At 37.4% G+C, this 20,971-nt stretch overlaps 3 protein-coding genes and 1 pseudogene across 5 annotated transcripts; all 4 read left to right on the top strand.

Moving 5' to 3' along the window:
* The first annotated feature begins 5,306 nt into the window (after positions 1–5,306).
* On the top strand, positions 5,307–6,835 carry LOC110765292 (zinc finger protein ZAT5-like). Its single transcript, XM_021968379.2, has one exon. The coding sequence runs from the start codon at positions 5,753–5,755 to the stop codon at positions 6,683–6,685; it is 933 nt and encodes a 310-aa protein (XP_021824071.1). The 5' UTR covers positions 5,307–5,752; the 3' UTR covers positions 6,686–6,835.
* A 1,599-nt stretch (positions 6,836–8,434) lies between these two features.
* Positions 8,435–14,927, top strand: LOC110765301 (Ankyrin repeat family protein). Of its 2 annotated transcripts, none has more exons than XM_088244332.1 (6): positions 8,435–8,697; positions 9,137–9,231; positions 9,312–9,390; positions 9,472–9,566; positions 9,732–9,827; positions 14,630–14,927. In XM_088244332.1, the coding sequence occupies exons 1-6, from the start codon at positions 8,526–8,528 to the stop codon at positions 14,708–14,710; spliced, it is 618 nt and encodes a 205-aa protein (XP_088100458.1). In that variant the 5' UTR covers positions 8,435–8,525; the 3' UTR covers positions 14,711–14,927. The 2 variants fall into 2 exon arrangements, with proteins under 2 accessions (XP_088100458.1, XP_021824079.1); XM_021968387.2 differs by lacking the exon at positions 14,630–14,927 and adding an exon at positions 9,902–10,352 and having other exon boundaries at positions 8,441–8,697.
* Positions 10,746–14,052, top strand: LOC110765299 (pentatricopeptide repeat-containing protein At5g27110-like). Of its 2 annotated transcripts, XM_021968386.2 has the most exons (2): positions 10,746–12,999; positions 13,070–13,210. In XM_021968386.2, exons 1-2 carry the CDS (start codon positions 10,936–10,938, stop codon positions 13,076–13,078), a joined length of 2,073 nt encoding a protein of 690 aa, XP_021824078.2. In that variant the 5' UTR covers positions 10,746–10,935; the 3' UTR covers positions 13,079–13,210. The 2 variants fall into 2 exon arrangements, with proteins under 2 accessions (XP_021824078.2, XP_021824077.2); XM_021968385.2 differs by having other exon boundaries at positions 10,746–14,052.
* Positions 14,928–17,169: 2,242 nt separating the features above from the next.
* Positions 17,170–20,746, top strand: LOC110765293 (uncharacterized; annotated as a pseudogene).
* The last annotated feature ends 225 nt before the right edge of the window (positions 20,747–20,971 follow it).

Genomic DNA, 20,971 nt, shown 5'->3' with positions numbered 1-20,971 from the left:
TTAATGGATCGCTATCCTACTTTTCAAAATCTTTTAAATAAAGTAAAGAATATAACAAACAAACAAAAAGGATACTGCTTCCCTCTTTACTCCAAATGAGACATTTCTACTTCTTGCAAATTAAAGTTTGACACATATACAAAAATAATTCATCAAAAACACAAAAAGAAGAATCTCATCACACATTTCAAACTGTGATTAGTAGGAAAATAGGAGTTTCTATTTCCAGGGAAGGAGGCACGTATTTTCCAAAATGTAGAGAGCCACCAAACTCAATAGGGAGTTTTCCAAAATAAAGAGCTAGATAGCAAGTCTGCTGGAATTGCGTTTTGCCCTCATTCTAGACAAAATGGCTAAGAATTAGAGTATAGCAACTCTATTGGAGACGCTCTTAGCATAACTCCTAATTTAAAGATAGACATCACTATCATAATATTAACTACAATTCATGATCTTACCTCCTACTAAAAAGTTTCAAGCATGTTCATTTTCTTTTTTGAATACAAGCGATAGTTTAAACTACAAGAAAGAGGAGAGTTTCTCACAAGCACACACTACCAAAGTGTCACGGAATTTGATCTTGTTAAAGAAGGGCTTGGTCTTGTACCAAAAGCAAGGAGGGCTAAATTTGGAGCTGCATTTCTAAAACAACTTAATTCCAAAATTTATTGATGGGGATCAATCCAAAGAAGTCATTTTTGGAGGCTAAAATCATGCGAACGGCAAAATACCACAAACAAAAGGAAAGAAACACCATTTTGGGCCTATTCTCTTTTGCATACAAAAACAAAACAAATACGTAGCTATTACAAGTTCGAATCAACGCAACTCAACTTGCACAGAAGGCTGATGAGCGTTATCTGGCAGCAACATCAAGTCATTTTCATAGTCATAAAGTATTTGCTTTCAAATGGTAGCAGCCCACGCCTGCATATACATCTAATCTCTCAGTAACCAATAACTATTGCCAGGTAAAGTAACCGGAGTTGGAGTGACAGTGACCAAAACTAACCACACTATCTTCGTCGGCAATGAGATTTTAGGGGTCTGAGGTGACAATAAAAAATAGCCCCACCCCCACACAGGACTAAAATTTTCACTTATTTAAAAACCTACAAAACACAATATGGAAGTTGAAAACCAACATTCTACTAACTACTACCATATTGTAAAGGCTTATTATCACAAAATATCCCTGACGTTTGCGAAATTATCACATTGCATCCCTAATATTTTTTTGTATCATTAATGGTCCCTAACGTTAATACATGTACTCTTAAATAGTCTCTCTGTCAAAAAAACCATTAAATTCAAGGGTATAATCGTCAAATCAATCCAAAACTATATAATAAAAAATTTCTTCCCTTCTCTCTTCTTTTCTTTCTTCTTTCTTCTTTCTCTCCGCCTGGCCCTGCTCACTCTTCTTCTTTCTTTCTTTTTTCCTTCCCTTCTCTCTCTCTCTCTCTCTCTCTCTCTCTCTCTCTCTCTCTTTTTGTCTCCTCTAGCCACCCAAACCACCACCCCGACCACTCTAGCCACCCAAACCACCACCCCGACCACCAAAGCCACCACTCTAACTGCAACTCTCTCCCTGCCCCCTCCCACAGCCCACCAACCCATCCACTCTAGCCACCCAAACCACCACCTCGACCTCCATAACCACCCCCTCTATGTACTTTCTCTGCAACTCTCTCCCTGCCCCATTCCATAGCCCACCAACCCAGCACTCTAGCCACCCAAATCACCACCCCGAGAGAAGGAAAGAGGAAGAAAAAAGAGAAAAAAAAAAAAAAAAAAAAAGAGAATGAAGGAAAGAAGAAAAATGAGGAACAAAGAAGGAAAGAAGAAGAAAAAAGGGAGAGAAAAGAAGAAACAACGAAGGAAAAGAAGAAGAAAAGAGGAGGAAAGAGAGGAGAAAAAAAAAGAGAAACAGAGAGAGAGAAGGGAAGAAAAAAAAAGAGAAAGAAGGAAAGAAGAAAAATGAGGAACAAAGAAGGAAAGAAGAAAAAAAAAGGGAGAGAAAAGAAGAAACAGAGAAGGAAAAGAAGAAGAAAAGAGGAGGAAAGAGAGGAGAAAAAAAAAGAGAAACGGAGAGAGAGAAGGGAATAATTTTTTATATATATAATTTTGGATTGATTTGACGATTATACCCCTAGATTTAACGGTTCTTTTGACTGAAGGACTATTTAAGAGTACATGTATTAACGTTAGGGACCATTAATGATACAAAAAAACATTAGGAATGCAATGTGATAATTTCGCAAACGTCAGGGACATTTTATGATAATAAACCAATTGTAAAATATGTGAATTACAACGTCATCTCACGGGGCTCCCCTCAAGTACGGTCTTGATTAGCGTCGAGATGAAACCCTAAGATCAGTGAATCATCATCATAATCATGTTTATTAGCCAGCAATTGCACAACTCCTCTGCAATGATGTAGCAAAACATGACCTTTGGAATATTTCCCGTAAATATATGTATTTTTGGTATAAAAAAAAAGACAAAAAAGAAAAGCCAGGTTTTTGATTGGGCTCTTTCGGGCTTTGGCCCTTACCAGTTTATTTTCTTGTTTACCTCTTTGTTGGGCTTCGTAATCTTAGTTTGAGCCCTTTGTGTTGTTCTTTGTTTTGGGCTCTGGCCTTTTACTTTCTCTGGTTGATAAAAATTCCTTTATTCCAAAAAAAAAGAAAAAAGAAAAAAGAAAAAGAAATCTGTGAATTATGGTTCAGCTTGGCAACTTTTCACGGAGGGACCAAGACCAACTGTGATTTGAGTGATTTCTATCATTCAGCCAGGGGGGCATATCTTCATGGTCAACTGCTAACAGCAATGGCATTATTATGTGCATAAACTATAAATTATAAAACTTCATTCCTTACCATGTAAATAAGAGCTGAGAGTTATATGTGCGTAAGTTTTTCTTTTTGTATTTTTGATAATGTCCAAATCATAATATGGGTCAGAAATAGGAGAAAACAAAGACCTTTTCTCGTGCTTCATGTTGGTATGTGAGTCTGTGACTGTGTGACCAACTAAACCTATAGCCTAGCTTTAGTAGAGACAGAAGGCAACCATAGTTCTATGGAAGCAAGTGCCTTAACGAGGTCTCTAAATTAATGTGAATTAATTATATGCTTCAAATCATAAGAAAATGACAAATAATTTTAAGGCTTTGATAGACCCCTAGCTGCATCCTTGTCAACTATCAAAATGTGTTTTTTAGCACCGACGGTGCATTTTTTTAACCATCAGCTTGCATAATTTAAAGGGTAAACTTCGAATACATACAATTATTATCGATACCGATACTTTTGCATTACATATATTATCTCTGTGTATATATTTTTATATTTTGGGATTTAAAACCGTCTAAATCATAATACTCGAAAGAAACTGTACAGTTTTGAGTACATTGTATAGATACTTCGCATAAATCAACGCTCGATAGGCAAGAATTCTGTTTCTTTCATTTGTTTACGGAACTAAAACGGTGCTCTTTACATCTTGAGAGAGAGAGAGAGAGAGAGAGAGAGAGTCTTGACAATGTCTTGCAGCTAAAGCTGTCATTAGCATTTCGTCATCGTTTTAAGATTTCAAGTTATGTATTTTTTTATATAAAAAAATTGACTTAAAAAGAAAAAGTTATGAGGAAGAATATGGTTTTTATACGTTTAATAATTCAAAGCAATACCTGCACGCACATGTGAAGTGGAGTGAACACACGAATTTTGGAAAACTTTTAAATATCTTTCTAGAGATTTAGGAGTGGATGAGAAGTAGCAGAATTATATGAACACTGCAAAAGAGAATTAAATGAAGCAAACCCCATGTTATGTCAACAACCAAAATCCATAAAATAAATAAAATAATTGAATTTGATGCTTTACTTTGTGTCACTAACTACTGCTGATGCTGGCCTTGGCATTTACGTGCCCCTCACAACCTCTCCTCCTCTCTCTCTCTCTCTCCCCTATAATTCCTTACGCCAAGAATCTCTCCCTCTAAGTCCAAAACCCTATTCCTCTCTACCCTCTACTTCACACTACTCTACCCTCAATTTAGTCACCGTCCAAACAATATTTCTTTGTTTTTGTAATATGTCTTTTCTTTCTCATTCACGTCAAATAACAAAATGACACGTAAATCGTAACCGCTTACAATTGTTATTAATCAATAATCAGATCATATTACGTATCCCTTTTCCATTCCATTTCTAAGAATTATATAACATTTGTTTTTCTACAATAATGTTGGCTTGGTGGTAATTTGTACTCTTGCTGTTATTGTTATTACGCAATCATTGGAGATAGAGTATGCATGCAGCATGAGGCTGTTTGAATTCACTTTTATAATCATGTACAAGTCATCAATTAGCTCATCTTACATAACTTCAACTTTTAGAATCTAACCATTTGCTCACCTCATTCCATTGCCATTATAAGTATTTTTTACTGTTTTGGCTACTTTTCGTGGATTGTGAAATGAGTGAAAACGAGCTGTTAGCGTCGTATTAACTTATTATAACTGGTTAACGCTACTATACATATATATCATTGATTGCCTTCGAAAATCGTAAGCATTCATGTGATTTTGCAGCTAAGTTCAACTAAGAAAAGTGTTATCATTGTGTGCTTTTTACCAGCCCTTAAATTTTTATTTGATTACTTCTTCTTTTTATCTAATGGAACAGCCCTAATGATTGGAGGGAGCATAAAATGTCAATCCAAATAATTGGATCATAACATAGACATAGGGCGGCGTGATTTTGGGGTTATTGTCCATCCAAGAAGTGATTAGCGTATAATATGAAGTGGGTGGGTCAACTGCACATGAACTGCTTAATTAGTTTGATCAAGTCACTAATGAATTTGCAGTCTATTAATAGTTAAAAAGATTATGAAAATCCCCTCCTCACAAGTCACAAAAGATCTCCTCCACCAACAATTTTCAAACATTTGCGTGATGGCTTATTAAATTAGTTAATTAGTTAAGAGCTACTAATGCTAGATTGCTGATCGTGATTACCGTCACGTATCTCTCACCTCTAATGTAGTAAGCAATGTGATTGATAAATATCGTACAGACAGTGTTGTCGATTAATTAAACGGCACTGTTAAAGAACCCAAAAATAGTTCAAACTAATGATAATTAACAGACATGTAGAGAGCAAGAAAAGTAAATTAGTAAGAAATAGGAAAAAAAAAACAAAAAAAGGTGGGCGGAGATGCACAAATTCTGCGGCACTCACAGGCTTGCAAACCAATTTTCTTCCTCTACAGAAAGGAATCGTTGGAAAAAAGTAATGGGTTTGCTTCAAAGCCAACCGAATCTCACTCGTTGCCTCGCTTCCTCACACTTACATTGCATCTCTCTCTCCCCCAATACACACCTGTAATGTGTTTGTATAAATGCCCCACAGAAAGATATTCAAACATATATTTTCCTATTCTGTATTTCTATATATAACTTCCAAGGTTGGAAATCGAAAACGCCAAGCTTGGCAATTAGGCAAAAACTCACGGTTACTATACTATTCATCACCTGGGCGGCTTTTTTTTTTAGACTCAGCACTACTTAAAACTCGCTCTTCACCACTATAATTACAAACCCACTTTCTTAACGTTGCTTCTTCAATTCAATCCACAGCCCATCTCTCTCTCTCTCTCTCTCTCTCTCTGCTTTTTCTCTCTGGTCTCAAGCGTTTTGTTGGTACTGCTCTGGTTCCTGGTGTGGTGGGTTGATCAAGATGATGATGATGATGATGATGGATGGTGCAGATCATCAAGATCATGAAGAAGCTGTGATGGGTTATAAGGATCAGAGCCAGATGATGATCATCAAAGGCAAACGCACCAAACGGCAGAGGCTGGCTTCTCCGCTTGCTCATGCCTCAACAGCAACAGCTTCAAGCTCATCTAGTGCAGGTCATGATCATCAACATCAAGTCCTTGTTGGTCCCACAGAAACCTCACCAGCCACCTCAGCTGATCAATTCACAGAGATCAGTACAGAAGAAGAGGAGGACATGGCAAACTGTTTGATTCTTTTGGCTCAAGGAAATTCAACCCCCAAAACCCAACACCCCATATTGGTTCACAACAATAAGGCTTCAGCTTCAGCTGGGTTATATGTTTACCAGTGCAAGACATGTGACCGGTGCTTCTCGTCGTTCCAAGCTCTCGGTGGACACAGAGCCAGTCACAAGAAACCCAACAAGGCTAACATGAACATCACACAGGACAACAAGAAAGCCTTGTCGTTCGTGGAAGAAGCGGAGGAGTATGATCGGTTTAACAACACAAGCACCACCCTTTCGTTACAAATATCGAATCGGGATTACAGGGCATCGAGCAGTGCTGCTACTCCTGTTATTAACAGCAAAGCCAATAAGGTTCATGAGTGTTCAGTTTGTGGTGCTGAGTTCACATCTGGTCAAGCTCTAGGGGGTCATATGAGGAGGCACAGAACATTTATGAACACAACAACAACAGCAACAGCAGCAGCTATGAGTTCTCCGCAGCCACAATCAGGATCAAAGAGACCAAGAAGTATTTTGCAGTTGGATCTTAATCTTCCTGCACCAGAAGAAGAATGCCTCGAAACCAAGTTTCCCTTTGGCCCCAAGAAGGAACAAGTCATTGTCTTCTCTACCTCTCCTTTGGTGGGTTGCCATTACTAAAAACACAGCTAGCTATAGCAGCAACCCCCAACATCAATGTGACCCAATTAATTGTTAACACCATTGTTACTCATTCAATCTCCATTGTTGATTCTTTTATACATGTCCAAACTTTAATCATATAGTTGAAATTGATGAATTCTTTGGTTACTGAACTGACTTGTGTATTAATTTTTTGTTGTCAAATTGTGTTTTTGGGGCCATGTATGCTACTGTCTATATATGGTGGCATATTTTTCGGCCAGTCCTTTTAGAGTCTGAAAAGAGCATATATCTGAGGAGAGTTAGAATTGAGAATGAGAGCAAAGGAGGGTAGGGGATTGTCAATTGAAATGACTTTGCCAGAACCACCAAAACCTCAACCGAAAGTAGGGGATTAGGTTCCCTTGTTTGGTTTGCAAGAAAGCTAAAAAGCTTTGTCTCTGTCTATCTTTTTCATACATAACTGACCAAAAAAGTTTAAACGGATGGCAAGCAAAGCTAGTAGCTCCAAGCTAACTGCCCTTCTTTTATGGATCCACTTTTGCATTTATATGGGGAAAGTGATACACCACACGCTCTCTTATTCCGTTATGTTATTTTGTCCAATCAAAACTATATCTACAATGATGCAAAGTATACGAACGTGTACTGACTCATGCTTTCTTAGGATGTAACGGCAAATATTAATTATACTGTTTAAAATCATAATGATAAAACTATTTGTATCATATCTATACATCACATTTTCAAGATAAAAATAAAATTTCTCATCGGTTATCTATCGAGCTACTTAGACGTAACCATTCATAAACATGTGCTCGTTTGTTGTAAAATTAGTCACAAAGGTTGATCTTAATTTTTCTTGTATTGTTGGCTATGTGCTCATGGTGGGTGCTGAAAAGGTTGCGTGAGATGCATATCCATCGATCCATTTGCATTATATATATATATATATATATAGAGAGAGAGAGAGAGAGAGAGAGATGGGGGCCATTGGCAATTTGGCAACTGTGCATGGTTTATACGCTGCCTTAAACAAGGAACCCCAAAACTCTAAAATTTCAAGCCTCACAAGAGGCTCATATTTAAAGTTGTCACTAGCTTTTGTTTGAGCAAGGGCTTTAAATTATTGGTGCTACTACCCACCCCTAATCCGTACACTATGGAAAAGATGAGTGCACCAAATCTTCATCATCAGCGGGAAATATGGGATAAATTGTTTCTGTTTGAGATTTGTATAATTGCATATGATCTTGGACTATCTTGTAATTTGGAATTATGTGGTTTTAAATCTGTAAATATGGGCCGGACCCAATAAGTTAAGCCCAGCCTAACCGATAAGCTTAGACCGCGGCTTTGCAAAGTTTAAAATAAAAAATCAGTTGCAAGTGACGTGTAAATAAGTGGTTAAAAATATTTATCATTAAGGTTCTAGGTTCGATTTCTCTATAATATAGCTTATGTTAAAATAAAAATTCATAAACTGGTTTGTTCGATTTTAATTTGACTTTTTTGGTCAACAAATTTTTTCTTTCTTTAGTATGTTTCGATTTGGTTCACCAATTCACCATTTCAGATGTCCACTCCTAATTTCCAACAGTTAAAATGTTATACATTCTATCAGGAAATGAAAAAAAATTTGAAAATACTAACATGTGATTAGTCACATTATTTGAAGACTAAAAATGTGATCAGTATCCTAATTGCAACACTCCAGTGTGGTTCCCAAAGGCCCAAAACTGTAATTTATCAAAACACATACAAATCCCGGAGTACCCTTTTGGCCTCTTAACCCCTAGTTTCGAAAATTAGAACACACGAATCTGCGGACCAAAAACCCACAAACGTTCGGAAGAGAATGGCGGTTCCAGGGAGGCGGAATGGTATGGAGGAAGATGACAACGAAGACGAAAACGCTCTGTTCGAAGAAGAGGGCTTGGAGGACCTCGACTCTCACACCCCTCCTCACCTTCGCGCCATCGCTGACGCTTCTCAGCAAGGCGACCTTGACGCCCTTCGCCTCGCTCTTGGTATCCCTTCGCCTCTCAATTTTCATACCCACTTTTCTTAACTAGATTTTTGAGCTTGATTTCTCAATGGGTTTATTGCGATTATGATTTGGTATGGCCATTTAGCTAAATTTTGTTAGACTTATGGACCCAAAAGACTTAAACAAAGAATTCTGCTGAAATCTTGTCACAGATTGGTTAATTATGTTTGTATTTCGGTGGTTAGTGTAAGAAAGCTGGAAACTTTCATTAATATGTGTTTTCATACTTGCCCCTCTTAGTTATTTGATTGTACTGTATTCAAATGCTTTGGGAAATAATATATTCATGGAACCTCATGAAGTTTTTTTAAAATTTTTAAATTTTTTTCCCATGGAGTGTTTAATTGCCCTATTTTGGTTTTTGGGTCATATAATCTTTATTTCTGCTTATGCTTGCCCTTCATTCTGATTGTATATAGATAACTTAGAAGGAGGCAGCATTGATGAACCAGTGGAAGATGGGGACACAGCTCTCCATCTTGCATGTCTCTATGGCAATCTTTCTTGTGTCCAGGTTTTTTTTTATCAATTCTTTGTTCTTTATTTATTTGTTGCAAGTAGTACTTTGAGCTGATAATAATTTTTTCAATTTAGTTACTGTTGGAGAGAGGTGCAAACTTGGAGGCTACGGATGAAGATGGAGCAATTCCTTTGCATGATGCTTGTGCTGGGGGTAAGCACTTGTTGCCATTGTGATGTCTGAATTCATATTTCAATTCAATTTGTTTGACTTTTCCTCAAATGACTATTGCAGGCTACACTGAAATAGTTCAACTTTTGATTAACGGTGCTAATGACGCTGCCCGTGTAAAGAGAATGCTAGAAACAGTTGATGCCGAAGGCGATACTGTGAGTATTAACCAAATCATATCCTTTTGTTTTACATGGGAGTTCCAATTGTGAATTTTTCTTTAGTTTTCCCGATGAACTGCATATTAAAAGCAGTTGTACTCTAGCCTTATTTCTTGTCGGTTTTGTGAACGTTATACTCATATATTGGCATTTCTTCCACAGCCTCTTCATCATGCAGCGAGGGGTGAGCATGCTGATATTATAAGATTGTTGCTGGCTTCTGGAGCTTCTCCTACAAAGGCGAACCTATATGGAAAGGTTTGTATTTGAAGGAACTTTATAAATTATACGTTTCCTGTTGTTGTGGTGTTTCTCATTGAAAATTTTGGCAGATCCCAAGTGATTTACCAGAACTAGCTACAGAAGCTAGGAGAATTTTGGAAGCTGCAGCTGGTGCGACGGCATGCCAGTAGGCTTTACTTGCTGAGGATTTCGTGAAGGATGTGACTCTGCTGCTTTTATCTTATTAGTATTACCAGTCAGCAACACCAAAATGACAAAAATGTTGACGATTTTGTCCCCCTTTGTTTATCATTAATACTTTCAGAATTTAGGATATTAAATATAGAAAAATAGCACATACTTGTGCAAGGTTTTTGGCTATGCAGTTTCTCAAACTCCATGTATGCAGGTTTTCTGTTTTTGCTTTTCTTTGCACCTTTCCAATGTTCTTTGGGTGGGGCGATGCAATATCCTGTAAACCATGGTTTTCGCTTTTTGACTAACCTGAGGATTGTTGGGTTATTAGTATCACAGTTGAAACAAAATTCTATTTATTTTTCATATGGTTACAGTTAATAGTTACTGCTCACATGGACTTGCGTGAGACTGAGAGCCAGCAGAAAAGTTCTGGATCTATGATATAAAAACCATGTGTTTTGCTGGAAATTGAAATTGGAGTTGGCTAGAAAGCTGTATAATTATATGGTAATTCAAGCAATGAAATTGGGAGTAGGTCACACTTGCTCATTTTGTATCATTTAGACTCTTTGGTATTTGAACTCAGGGCGTGAATGAGGATTTTAACTCGGGTTCGAGGCTAGTGTATAAGTAAATACATTACTTTTAACCACTAGAGCTACAAGTTCTTTGAGCTTCTCAAAGACGATGATAAATGGATACAATCTTTGAGCCTCTCATTTTCTACAAATTCAAGCATTCCTTCAAGTATAAAAAAGAAAAGATAACACGAACATAGCATTGCTTATACCATCCCTGATGAAGGCCTGAGAAAAGAAAGAAGAGACAAACCACTGAACCGCCGCTAATAAACCAACAAAATATATAGGATAAGGAAAGAACCCCTTTGATGTTGGTCTATCTTCTATCTTCCTCACATTCCCGCAAAATGTGAAAGCCTCCACTAATGGATATACCTGTCAGTCTAAGCCTTCAAAATCTACCAATCAAAGACCCAAAACCAAAAGACTGGAACTTGATCATAAAGCACCACGCCAAGCTCAAAAATGACCATGCAATCCTCTCAACATATACCCAGATGGAATCTCTCGGAGTGGCACCCGATAACACCTCTCTGCCTCTGGTTCTCAAGGCATGTGCAATGCTGAGTGCCATCGAGAGAGGCAAGGGAATACATTCGAGTATTCGGAACACGGGTTTAATGAAAGATGTTAGAATTGGGACTGCCCTTGTTGATTTTTACTGCAAAGGCGGGCTTATCAATGATGCGGTTGAGGTGTTTGATGAAATGAGGGAGAGAGATTTGGTTATGTGGAATGCTTTGATACATGGGTATGTGAGGTGTTGTTGTTACAAGGAGGCTATATCGTTGTTCATGCAGATGCAGAATGGGGGATTGAAACCCAATTCGCGTACTGTGGTTGCATTGCTTTCAGCATGTAGGGAGGTTTCAGAGTTGAGGTCCGGACAGGAGATACATGGCTATGCCTTGAGGAATGGTCTCTTTGATTTGGATGCTCATGTGGGTACTGCTTTGATAGGGTTTTATCTGAGATTCGACATTAAAACAACACGCCTTACGTTTGATTCGATGGTTGTGAGGAACATTGTCAGTTGGAATGCAATAATTACAGGGTATGTTGAAATTGGAGAGTACTTGATGACCTTGAAGCTTTTTGTACAGATGCTTGTGGACGGGCTTAAGTTTGACTATGTTTCAATGTTGGTTGTTATTCAGGCCTGTGCAGGAATTGGATCTATTGAATTAGGTAGGCAAATTCATCAAATGGCTATTAAGAATAGTTACAGTGATGATCTGTTCATAGTAAATGCATTGCTGAATATGTACAGTGAGTGTGGATTTTTCGAGCTATCACGTAAATTATTTGAATTTGTCTCCAGCCGTGATGTTGCTTTGTGGAATTCCATGATATCTGCATGCATTGAATATGGCTTTTATGAGGAAGCTTTGAGCTTGTTTTCTAAAATGCGAATAGAAGGAATCAGAGAAGACGAGAGAACTATTGTTATAATGTTGTCGGTATGTGAAGATTTAGCTGAGGGCTTGAGGAACGGTAAAAGTTTGCATGCTCTTGCAAGAAAGAGTGGGATGAAAATGGATGCTTCTCTAGGAAATACATTGTTGAGTATGTATGCTGAATTTAACTGTGTTGAATCTGTTCAGAAGGCTTTTTCTGAGATGAAATACTCAGATGTTATCTCATGGAACACTCTGATCAGGGCACTAGCCTGCAATGGATTGCAAGATGAAGCATGGAAAATATTTGGGGTGATGCGAGAATCTGACACCAAACCTAACTCACATACAATAATATCTATCCTTGCTACTTGTGAAGATGAAACTTGTATAAATATAGTGCGAGCAATTCATGGTTTTGTGATAAAACATGGTATTGAAGCTGACCTATCCTTGAACACTGCACTAACAGATATGTACATGAATTGTGGTGATGAAGCAGCAGCTAGGACTGTATTTGAGGGCTGTCCCAGTAGGGATGTGATCTCATGGAATGCTTTAATTGCAAGTTACATAAAAAACAATGAAATCGGCAAAGCTCAGTTACTCTTTAACCGTATGGTTTCAGAAGTGAATCCCAACTCTGTGACAATCATAAATATTCTATCATCATGTACCCAGCTTGCCTCTCTGCCTCTAGGTCAATGCTTGCATGCTTATGCAAATCGGAGGCAATTCTCATTTGGTTTTGATTTGTCTCTTGCAAATGCTTTTATATCAATGTATGCAAGAAGTGGTAGCATGCAAAATGCTGAAAAGATGTTTAAAATTTTGCCAAAGAGGAATGTTGTCTCATGGAATGCCTTGATTACTGGGTACAGCATGCACGGTCACGGACATGATGCTATTCATGCGTTCTTACAAATGTTAGAAGATGGTTTTCGACCAAATGGGGCAACTTTTGTAGCTGTTCTATCTGCTTGCAGACATTCTGGTTTGATAGAGATGGGATTGCAGCTTTTCCACACTATGGTACGTGATTTCAAGATATCACCTGAGCTTGTTCACTATGGTTGTGTGGTTGACCTTCTTGGTCGTGCAGGCCGCTTAGAAGAAGGTAGAGAGTTTATTGAATCAATGCCTGTTGAAGCAGATGCATCAGTGTGGAGAGCCTTGCTCAATGCTTGTCGACTTCATTCTGCCACGAAGTTAGCTAGAACCATATTTGAAAAACTTGTTGAATTAGAACCGATGAATGCAGGGAATTATGTTCTGATATCTAATATATATGCTGCAGCAGGTCTATGGATGGAGGTCAGGCAGATAAGAACACGGCTCAGGGAAAAGGGTTTAGAAAAGCCTCCCGGAGTAAGTTGGATTGTTGTTAAAAGCCAGGTCCATTGTTTCGTTGCTGGAGACACATCACACCTTCAATCAGACATAATTTATGCAAGTTTAAATTCTCTGTCAACCTTGATTAAAGAAAGTGGATACATTCCTGATCTTCGATTGGTTTTGCGTGACGAAGAGGGTTAGGTTGAAAGTGGGGTCATAATCTTCAGTTTTCCATACTGCTGAGGGTTGGGAACCTTTTAATGATCACTAAGAACTCAAAAAGGCTTTGTGATGGGTTCCATTGATTAATGTGTCTGTCATTGTTGGAAGGGAAGAACATGAAAAATTTTGCATCTTTTTTAGGCTTGGTAAACAATTCCCTCGTGTATATATGTATTGAGAGTCTGCGACAAAAATGAAAGAAAGCTTCCAGATATGGTTTCTCAAAAGAATGAAAGCATCAATTTCAAAAGATGGGGAAGGAGCAGTCAATTTAAGAAGTTTGGTTATTCCAAGCCGGGATGGATTTATAGTTACCTCAGGCAGAGCATAATTGTAATTTGTTTTTTCAAGAGAAATTATTTGAGTCAAAGGCAAATTCTTATAGCAATGATGCCACAAATCTACCAAAAAGGCCAGTCAATCTCACTCCGCAAAAATAATTACTAAACCAAAATTGTCATTACGATTCTGTATTCAGCTAAAATTATATCAACAAGTTTGTAGGGATGAAGTTGCATAAGAACCTCAGTTCTGAAATTATCAAAACTTTCTCGAAAGTACCTTTAATGCTAGCTCTTCGAAGCATTGCTCCACATTTTCTCTAGTTTTAGTGCTACATTCAAGAAACAAACATCCAAGATCTTCTGCAAGAGCAAGCCCCTCTTCTCTACTTACAGCCCTTTCAGATTCCTGAAATCACATAGAATTTCTTTCTTAACTTATTCAATAGATTGCGATAATAAAAAAAGGCCTTCTCTTTTCCACAAGTAAATTTAGGCTTTAATATAAACGACTAAAAAGAAAATTACACAAATGAAACCTAAAAGAAGTTTGTGACTTGGCAGAACATGCTTCAAGGGACCGCAAAGGTGTTTGGCCTTATTTCTTGTCGGTTTTGTGAACGTTATACTCATATATTGGCATTTCTTCCACAGCCTCTTCATCATGCAGCGAGGGGTGAGCATGCTGATATTATAAGATTGTTGCTGGCTTCTGGAGCTTCTCCTACAAAGGCGAACCTATATGGAAAGATTTGTATTTGAAGGAACTTTATAAATTATACGTTTCCTGTTGTTGTGGTGTTTCTCATTGAAAATTTTGGCAGAACCCAAGTGATTTACCAGAACTAGCTACAGAAGCTAGGAGAATTTTGGAAGCTGCAGCTGGTGCGACGGCATGCCAGTAGGCTTTACTTGCTGAGGATTTCGTGAAGGATGTGACTCTGCTGCTTTTATCTTATTAGTATTACCAGTCAGCAACACCAAAATGTTGACGATTTTGTGCCCCTTTGTTTATCATTAATACTTTCTCAATTTAGGATATTAAATATAGAAAAATAGCACATACATGTCCAAGGTTTTAGGCTATGCAGTTACTCGAACTCCATGTATGTAGGTTTTCTGTTTTTGCTTTTCTTTGCACCTTTCCAATGTTCTGGGCTGATCTGGGGGGATCTGGGAGGTCTGGGGCGATCTAGGCGGCCCCTAGGCGGTCTAGGCGGATCTAGGCGGCCTGGGCGGGTCTAGGCGGGTCTGGGCGCCAGGGCGGGTCTGTTTGCTTTACCAAACCTGCCGTCAATGGCCTCGGTGATATTCTTAGCATTCAAACCAGTGTTTTCAAAGGCATGCCTTCGCGCGCGTCGGAGCGAGGCGGCAGGAAATCGCCCGAGGCGGTCGGCTATTTCGCGGGTTGCACGTTTAGCGCTGGGAAGGCGTGAGGAGGAGTTGCAAGGCGGAGCGACGTGGACCATGGCGTGACATATCTAGACACTCTGAACCGGAAGAAATTTTGAGACTCTGCAAATTGGCTGCGGCTCTGCGAGGAAGACGACTTCGCGAGGAAGATGACTCGCGTGTTATTTTTTTTTAGGTTTATTGTAATGAAACGACGTCGTTTCGATTGAAGTGTTTTTAAAAAACTTAAAGTGAAACGACGTCGTTTCACTTGGAGTGTTTTGAAGAAAAAAAATAACGCAAGTTTCTGTTTTTTTTTTCCTTCCCTTTATTGTAATAAACTTAAGGCAAGAAGAATTAATATCTTCTTGCCTTTTCTATCTCCAGCCGATTGTAGCTTTGCTACTTACTCTTTTTTTTTTTTTGGTCTAAATTAATATATTATTGCACGGAATTATATATATATATATATATATATATATATATATATAGTACAACCCTAATTTCTACCCTTATAAATAATCTCCATCAATTTCAAGAATCCTCTTCATCTTTCGACTACAAGTAAGTATTTTATTTTTCTCTCTAATTCTTCGCAACTGTAATTTGAAGTTTTGTATAATTTTTTTTCATTTTTTTAAAAAGTGATATTTGTAGAAATGTCACCCAAACTTTTACCTTAGTTTCAATTTGTCACCTTAAAAAAAAAAATTGAAGAGAAATGTCACCTGAATTTGTCACCTGACTATAACCTCATCCAATTTTCCATCTATTTTAAAGGGTATTTTAGTCTTTTCATTTTCAAGGGTATGTTTAAAATGGAAAATTCATTATAAAAAAATTATATATCTTTTAAATAATTAAAAATGAAAAGAAAAATTGTGAAAAAAAACTTCTCTCTTCCCCCCTCTTTATCTTCAACACCCACCGTCACCACTTTATTTGAATACAATTTAAAATAAATAAATCAATACGAGTTAACTAAATAAATAAATAATTTTGAAAAATAAAACTTAAAACTTAAAAAAAAAAAAAAATTTGAAAGACACCACCTCCAATCCTCCAATCCCAACCGCCAGCTGCCATTGTTCTCTCTTTTCTTTCTCCCCAACAACAACCCACCACCCAACTCCGATCAATCTCACCCCTTAATATATATATATATATATATATATATCTCGTCCTCTCACAAGAACAAACCCTGCCCCACCATCCCTAGTTGCTCATCTAGATTTTCCAACCCATCTCCACCCCAATCTCTGCCCATTCGGGGGTCACCCCACTTCTTTGTCTCCATCTCTCCCCTTAGGCCATGCCCATCCTTCCCACATCTCCGTTGCTAGGTCCTTCCTTCCCCGGACAACCCCCATCCTTTTTTTCAAGTTTTTTTCCTTTCTCTAATGTTTTATTCTATTTTTATTTTTGTCTTATCAGTTTTTAAAATTTGCCAATATGTTAAAAATGGAAAACAGGGCTTTTTACTTTTAACCCCCATCCATTTTTACATTTAAGCTTTTTTTAATAATAATTTTTTCCATTTTTAAAATACCTTTGAAAATGAAAAGACTAAAATACCCTTTTAAAAAAAGATGGAAAATTGGATGATGTTAAAGTCAAGTGACAAATCATGGATTTTGAAAAATTCAGGTGACATTTCTTTTAAAAAAAAATTTAAGGTGACAAATTGAAACTAATGTATAAGTTCATGTGACATTTCTACAAATATCCCTTTTTCAAAATATATTAGTTATCTTATTCGTTTATGTCATATAGTAGAAATTTGACGTACATGCATCATACTTGTATCTTAGAATTATTAATGGTGTTGTTTTATACCTATGAATAGAAAAGATCCTGCGTGGAAGTATGCAAAAGAAATAGAGGGGGAAAAATACTTGAGATGCGCATTTTGTGATCAAAGATGCAACGGAGGAATTTCTAGACTTAAGCATCATTTGGGTCAAACTCATCAATGCATGAGCTGAAGACTTGGATCCTTAAGGAAGACGTTGGCGATATTAATACGATGATGGAAGAACATAAGAAAGCTTGGGCAGAGTATGGATGTACTATTATGTCTGATGGTTGGACTGATGGTAAAAATAGAGTGCTAATAAACTTTCTTGTGAATAGCCCTGCAGGTACTTGGTTTTTGAAATCTATTGATGCATCTGATTCCATAAAAACTGGAACATTACTATTCAAATATTTAGATGATGTTGTCAAAGAAGTTGGGGAGGAGCATGTGATTCAAGTAATAACAGATAATGCTTCCAATTATAAGAATGCTGGAGTGAAACTTATGGAGAAGAGGAAGAAGTTATGGTGGACTCCATGTGCTGCCCACTGCATTGATTTGATGTTAGAAGATATTAGCAAAATGAAACTTTTTGAAGATACAATTAGACCAGCCAAGCAAGTAGTGAAGTTTATTTATGGGCATACATGGGTTCTTGCTTTGATGAGATCTTTCACGAAAAGTAAAGAGATAATTCGCCCTGCAATCAGACGGTTTGCCACTTCTTATCTTACTCTTCAAAGCATATATAAGCAAAAGCAACCTCTTCAGGCTATGTTTTCTTCTAGAGAATGGCACAATGGACCATTTGTCCAACATAATGAAGGTATTAGGGCTCGCTCAACTATACTATATGATGTTAATTTTTGGTCCCATGTTGCTTTTTGCATCAAAAGTGTTATTCCATTAGTATCTGTTTTGAGAGAAGTTGATTCAGAGGAGAGACCCGCTATGGGATTTATTTATGAGTTAATGGATGTTGCAAAAGAGAAGATTGCTTTTAATTGTGGAAAAGTTGAAAGAAAGTATAAACCAATTTGGAGAAGAATAGACGAAAGATGGGGCCTACAACTTCATCAACCTTTACATGTTGCTGGTTATTATTTGAACCCTCAATTGCGTTATGAAGAAACCTTTTCTAATGCTGATGAAGTGAGGAAGGGATTGGAAGATTGCATGACTAGGATGTTGTCTTTTGAGGATCGTATGGCTGCTGATATCCAGTTGGACTTGTATGATGAGGCAAAAGGAGAGTTTGGAGGTCGTCTTGCTGTGAATTCAAGGAAACTACGAACTCCAGGTTATAATTTTTACTTTTTCATTTTCATTCAAGTATAATGAACACTTGAAATAAATGTTAAACTTAATTAGATGGATTTGTTTTATTTTTTTTAACAAATTGGTGGAAGCGTTTTGGAAGGGACCCACCTGAGTTGACGAAGTTTGCTATTCAGGTCCTTAGCCTTACTTATAGTGCATCTGGGTGTGAGAGGAATTGGAGCACATTTGAGCAGGTAAAGTTCATCGGTTCAAATTTTGATGCTTCTAAATCTAATTTTGTATTTTTATATTCATTTTAGATTAATACAAAGAAAAGAAATAGACTTGACATCAAAAGCTCAAGGGTTAATTACAGTTTAGTACCCTGTGGTTACACCCTTAAGACATGTTAGTCCATATCTTTTCAATTTTAACAATCACATATCCCAGTCTTTTAAATTTGTTATAATGTGGTTACGCCATTATGGTTTCTGTCAAATCTCTCTGTTAGTTGCCTACGTGGCACTGTGGGTCCCACATTTTTCAAATTTTTTAATTTTAATTTTATTAAAATACGAATAAATATTAAAAACCAAAAGAATTTAAAAAATTTCTCAAAAATTCTCTCTCTCTCTCTCTCTCTCTCTCTGCGTTCTCTCTCTGCAACGAACCCAGAACCCAGCTCTCTCTCTTCCCTATGCTCTCTACCCCATGACACCACCACCTGCAAACTATACCACACCCCAGCCTGCAACCAGATCCCCATGAACCCAGAAACCCAGACCCGATTTCTTCCCCCCAACCTAGATTTCTTCCCCCACCCAGATTTATTCTCTTCCCCCTCCCCCCCTCTCCGATTTCTTCTTCCCCACTCATCCCAGATTTTAAAATGTGGGTTTGAAGTGAAATTTACCTTATTGGGGTTTTTGAGTGGGAAGGAGAGACTGTTGGAGAGGGGGTTAGGGTTTCTTCCATTGCAAATTACAGAGAGTGAGGGTGCCAGAGGCATTGCCAGTGTTTGCGCCAGTTTTGTCAACACTGCGTGACTAGTAAGAGTGATGAGTTTGTGTGTGGATGAAGACGATGGGGTCGAGCTCTGGCTTATCCTTTCTAATGCATATAGCTATTTCTTATAAAAGCCCAACTTCGATGTTTATTTTTTGGGTCAGATCCCAACTTTCACTCAAAGCCCAAAATATCATTTGTAGCTCCAAAAACAACTCTTTCTTTTTTCTTTTTTTTTTTCTTCTTTCACAATGCTCGTTTTTAGAATTCAAAATACTGCATATGTGATTATTAATTTCAAGCTATGTGGAAGATAAGGCAGACTCTTGTCACCTTGTCTTTGATTGTTCCATGTTCAACTGTCTTCACAACAGGCTGGGGTGTGGTATAGTTTGCAGGTGGTGGCGTCATGGGGTAGAGAGCAGAGAGAAGAGAGAGAGCTGGGTTCTGGGTTCTGGGTTCTAGGTTCGTTGCACAGAGACAGAGAGAGAGAGAGAGAGAGAGAGAGAGAGAGAGAGAGAGAGAGAGAGAGAATTTTTGAGAATTTTTAATTTTTAATTTTTAAATATTTTATTCATATTTTAATCAATTTAAAATTAAAAATTTTGAAAAATGTGGGACCCACAATGCCACGTAGGCAACTAACAGAGAGATCTGACAGAAACCCTAACGGCGGACCACATTGTAACCAATTTAAAAGACCGGGGTATGTGATTGTTAAAATTGAAAAGATAGGGACTAACATGTCTTAAGGGTGTAACCACAGGGTACTAAACTGTAATTAACCCAAAGCTCAATGCTCTAGTATATGTGAAGTATAATACGGCGCTAAGAGAGGGAAGTATTAGAAGGAGGTCAAAGATTGATCCAATATTGGTGAATGAAATTGAGTCTAATGATGAATGGATAGCTGAGGTTTAAGAACCAATTCTACCAACTGATCTTACTGGGCTTAGTTCTCAAGAATTATATGATGTTGATGTAATCAGAAATATGCCCACTGAACCTTATGAAACTGATCTACATGCTCGAGTGCCTATTTCTGTGGAGCCTATTGTTGATCCTAGGACTCAAGAGCGAGGGAATATTCATGTTAGGACTCAAAAGCCTACTGTCCATTATTCTAGAATTCAAGATCCTATTATTGATGATGATCCTATTCTTGACGATGATGTTCTTCTTTCCTCGTTAGCTTCAAAAAAGAGAAAAGATGGTGAAGCCTCAAGTAAGTATGGAAAGTAAATCATGGAGTGTTTAATTCATTATAACTAAATTTTATAATTTTAATTCATTGTTCATATGTACAGGTAAGAGGAAAGTCAAAAGCAAGTCCATAAGAGTGATGCTTATGGATGAAGATGATGAGATAGATAAAGATCCTTCAACATTTGACAGTGGGAAATATCATTTTCATATTGATACAGTTGATCGATATGATAGTGATGCTAGTTTGAATGATATTAGTGTTGAGGAGTGGGATGAGTGAATTATATTTTTGTTTTGATGTTGAATAAATATTTTATGTTTTGGGATTGATTATTATGCTTTGAATGACAATTAGTACTTATATTTAATTATATTTAAAAGATTGTTATGGTTCAATAAGAATTAGTTGTACAATTTAATTGTATTGTATTATTAATAAATTTTCCTTATTAAAATAAATTATTGTTCAAAAGGCTTACACCTCCCATAGCGCTACTAAAAGAGC

This window comes from Prunus avium, chromosome 7 (genome assembly GCF_965620075.1).
Source record: "Prunus avium chromosome 7, drPruAviu1.hap1.1, whole genome shotgun sequence".
Lineage (NCBI taxonomy): Eukaryota > Viridiplantae > Streptophyta > Magnoliopsida > Rosales > Rosaceae > Prunus > Prunus avium.
Note: the sequence above shows the minus strand (reverse complement) of the source record. Positions and strands in the feature narration are given on the sequence as shown.

Excerpts from the sequence above, each read along its gene's own strand:
- LOC110765301 (XM_088244332.1), top strand. The coding sequence starts at position 8,526 with ATGGCGGTTCCAGGGAGGCGGAATGGTATGGAGGAAGATGACAACGAA. Across the intron at positions 9,567-9,731 it reads TTGATGCCGAAGGCGATACT|CCTCTTCATCATGCAGCGAG; the intron begins GTGAGTATTAAC and ends TTTCTTCCACAG. Across the intron at positions 9,828-14,629 it reads AGGCGAACCTATATGGAAAG|AACCCAAGTGATTTACCAGA; the intron begins GTTTGTATTTGA and ends AAATTTTGGCAG.
- LOC110765299 (XM_021968385.2), top strand. The coding sequence starts at position 10,936 with ATGGATATACCTGTCAGTCTAAGCCTTCAAAATCTACCAATCAAAGAC.
- LOC110765292 (XM_021968379.2), top strand. The coding sequence starts at position 5,753 with ATGATGATGATGATGATGATGGATGGTGCAGATCATCAAGATCATGAA.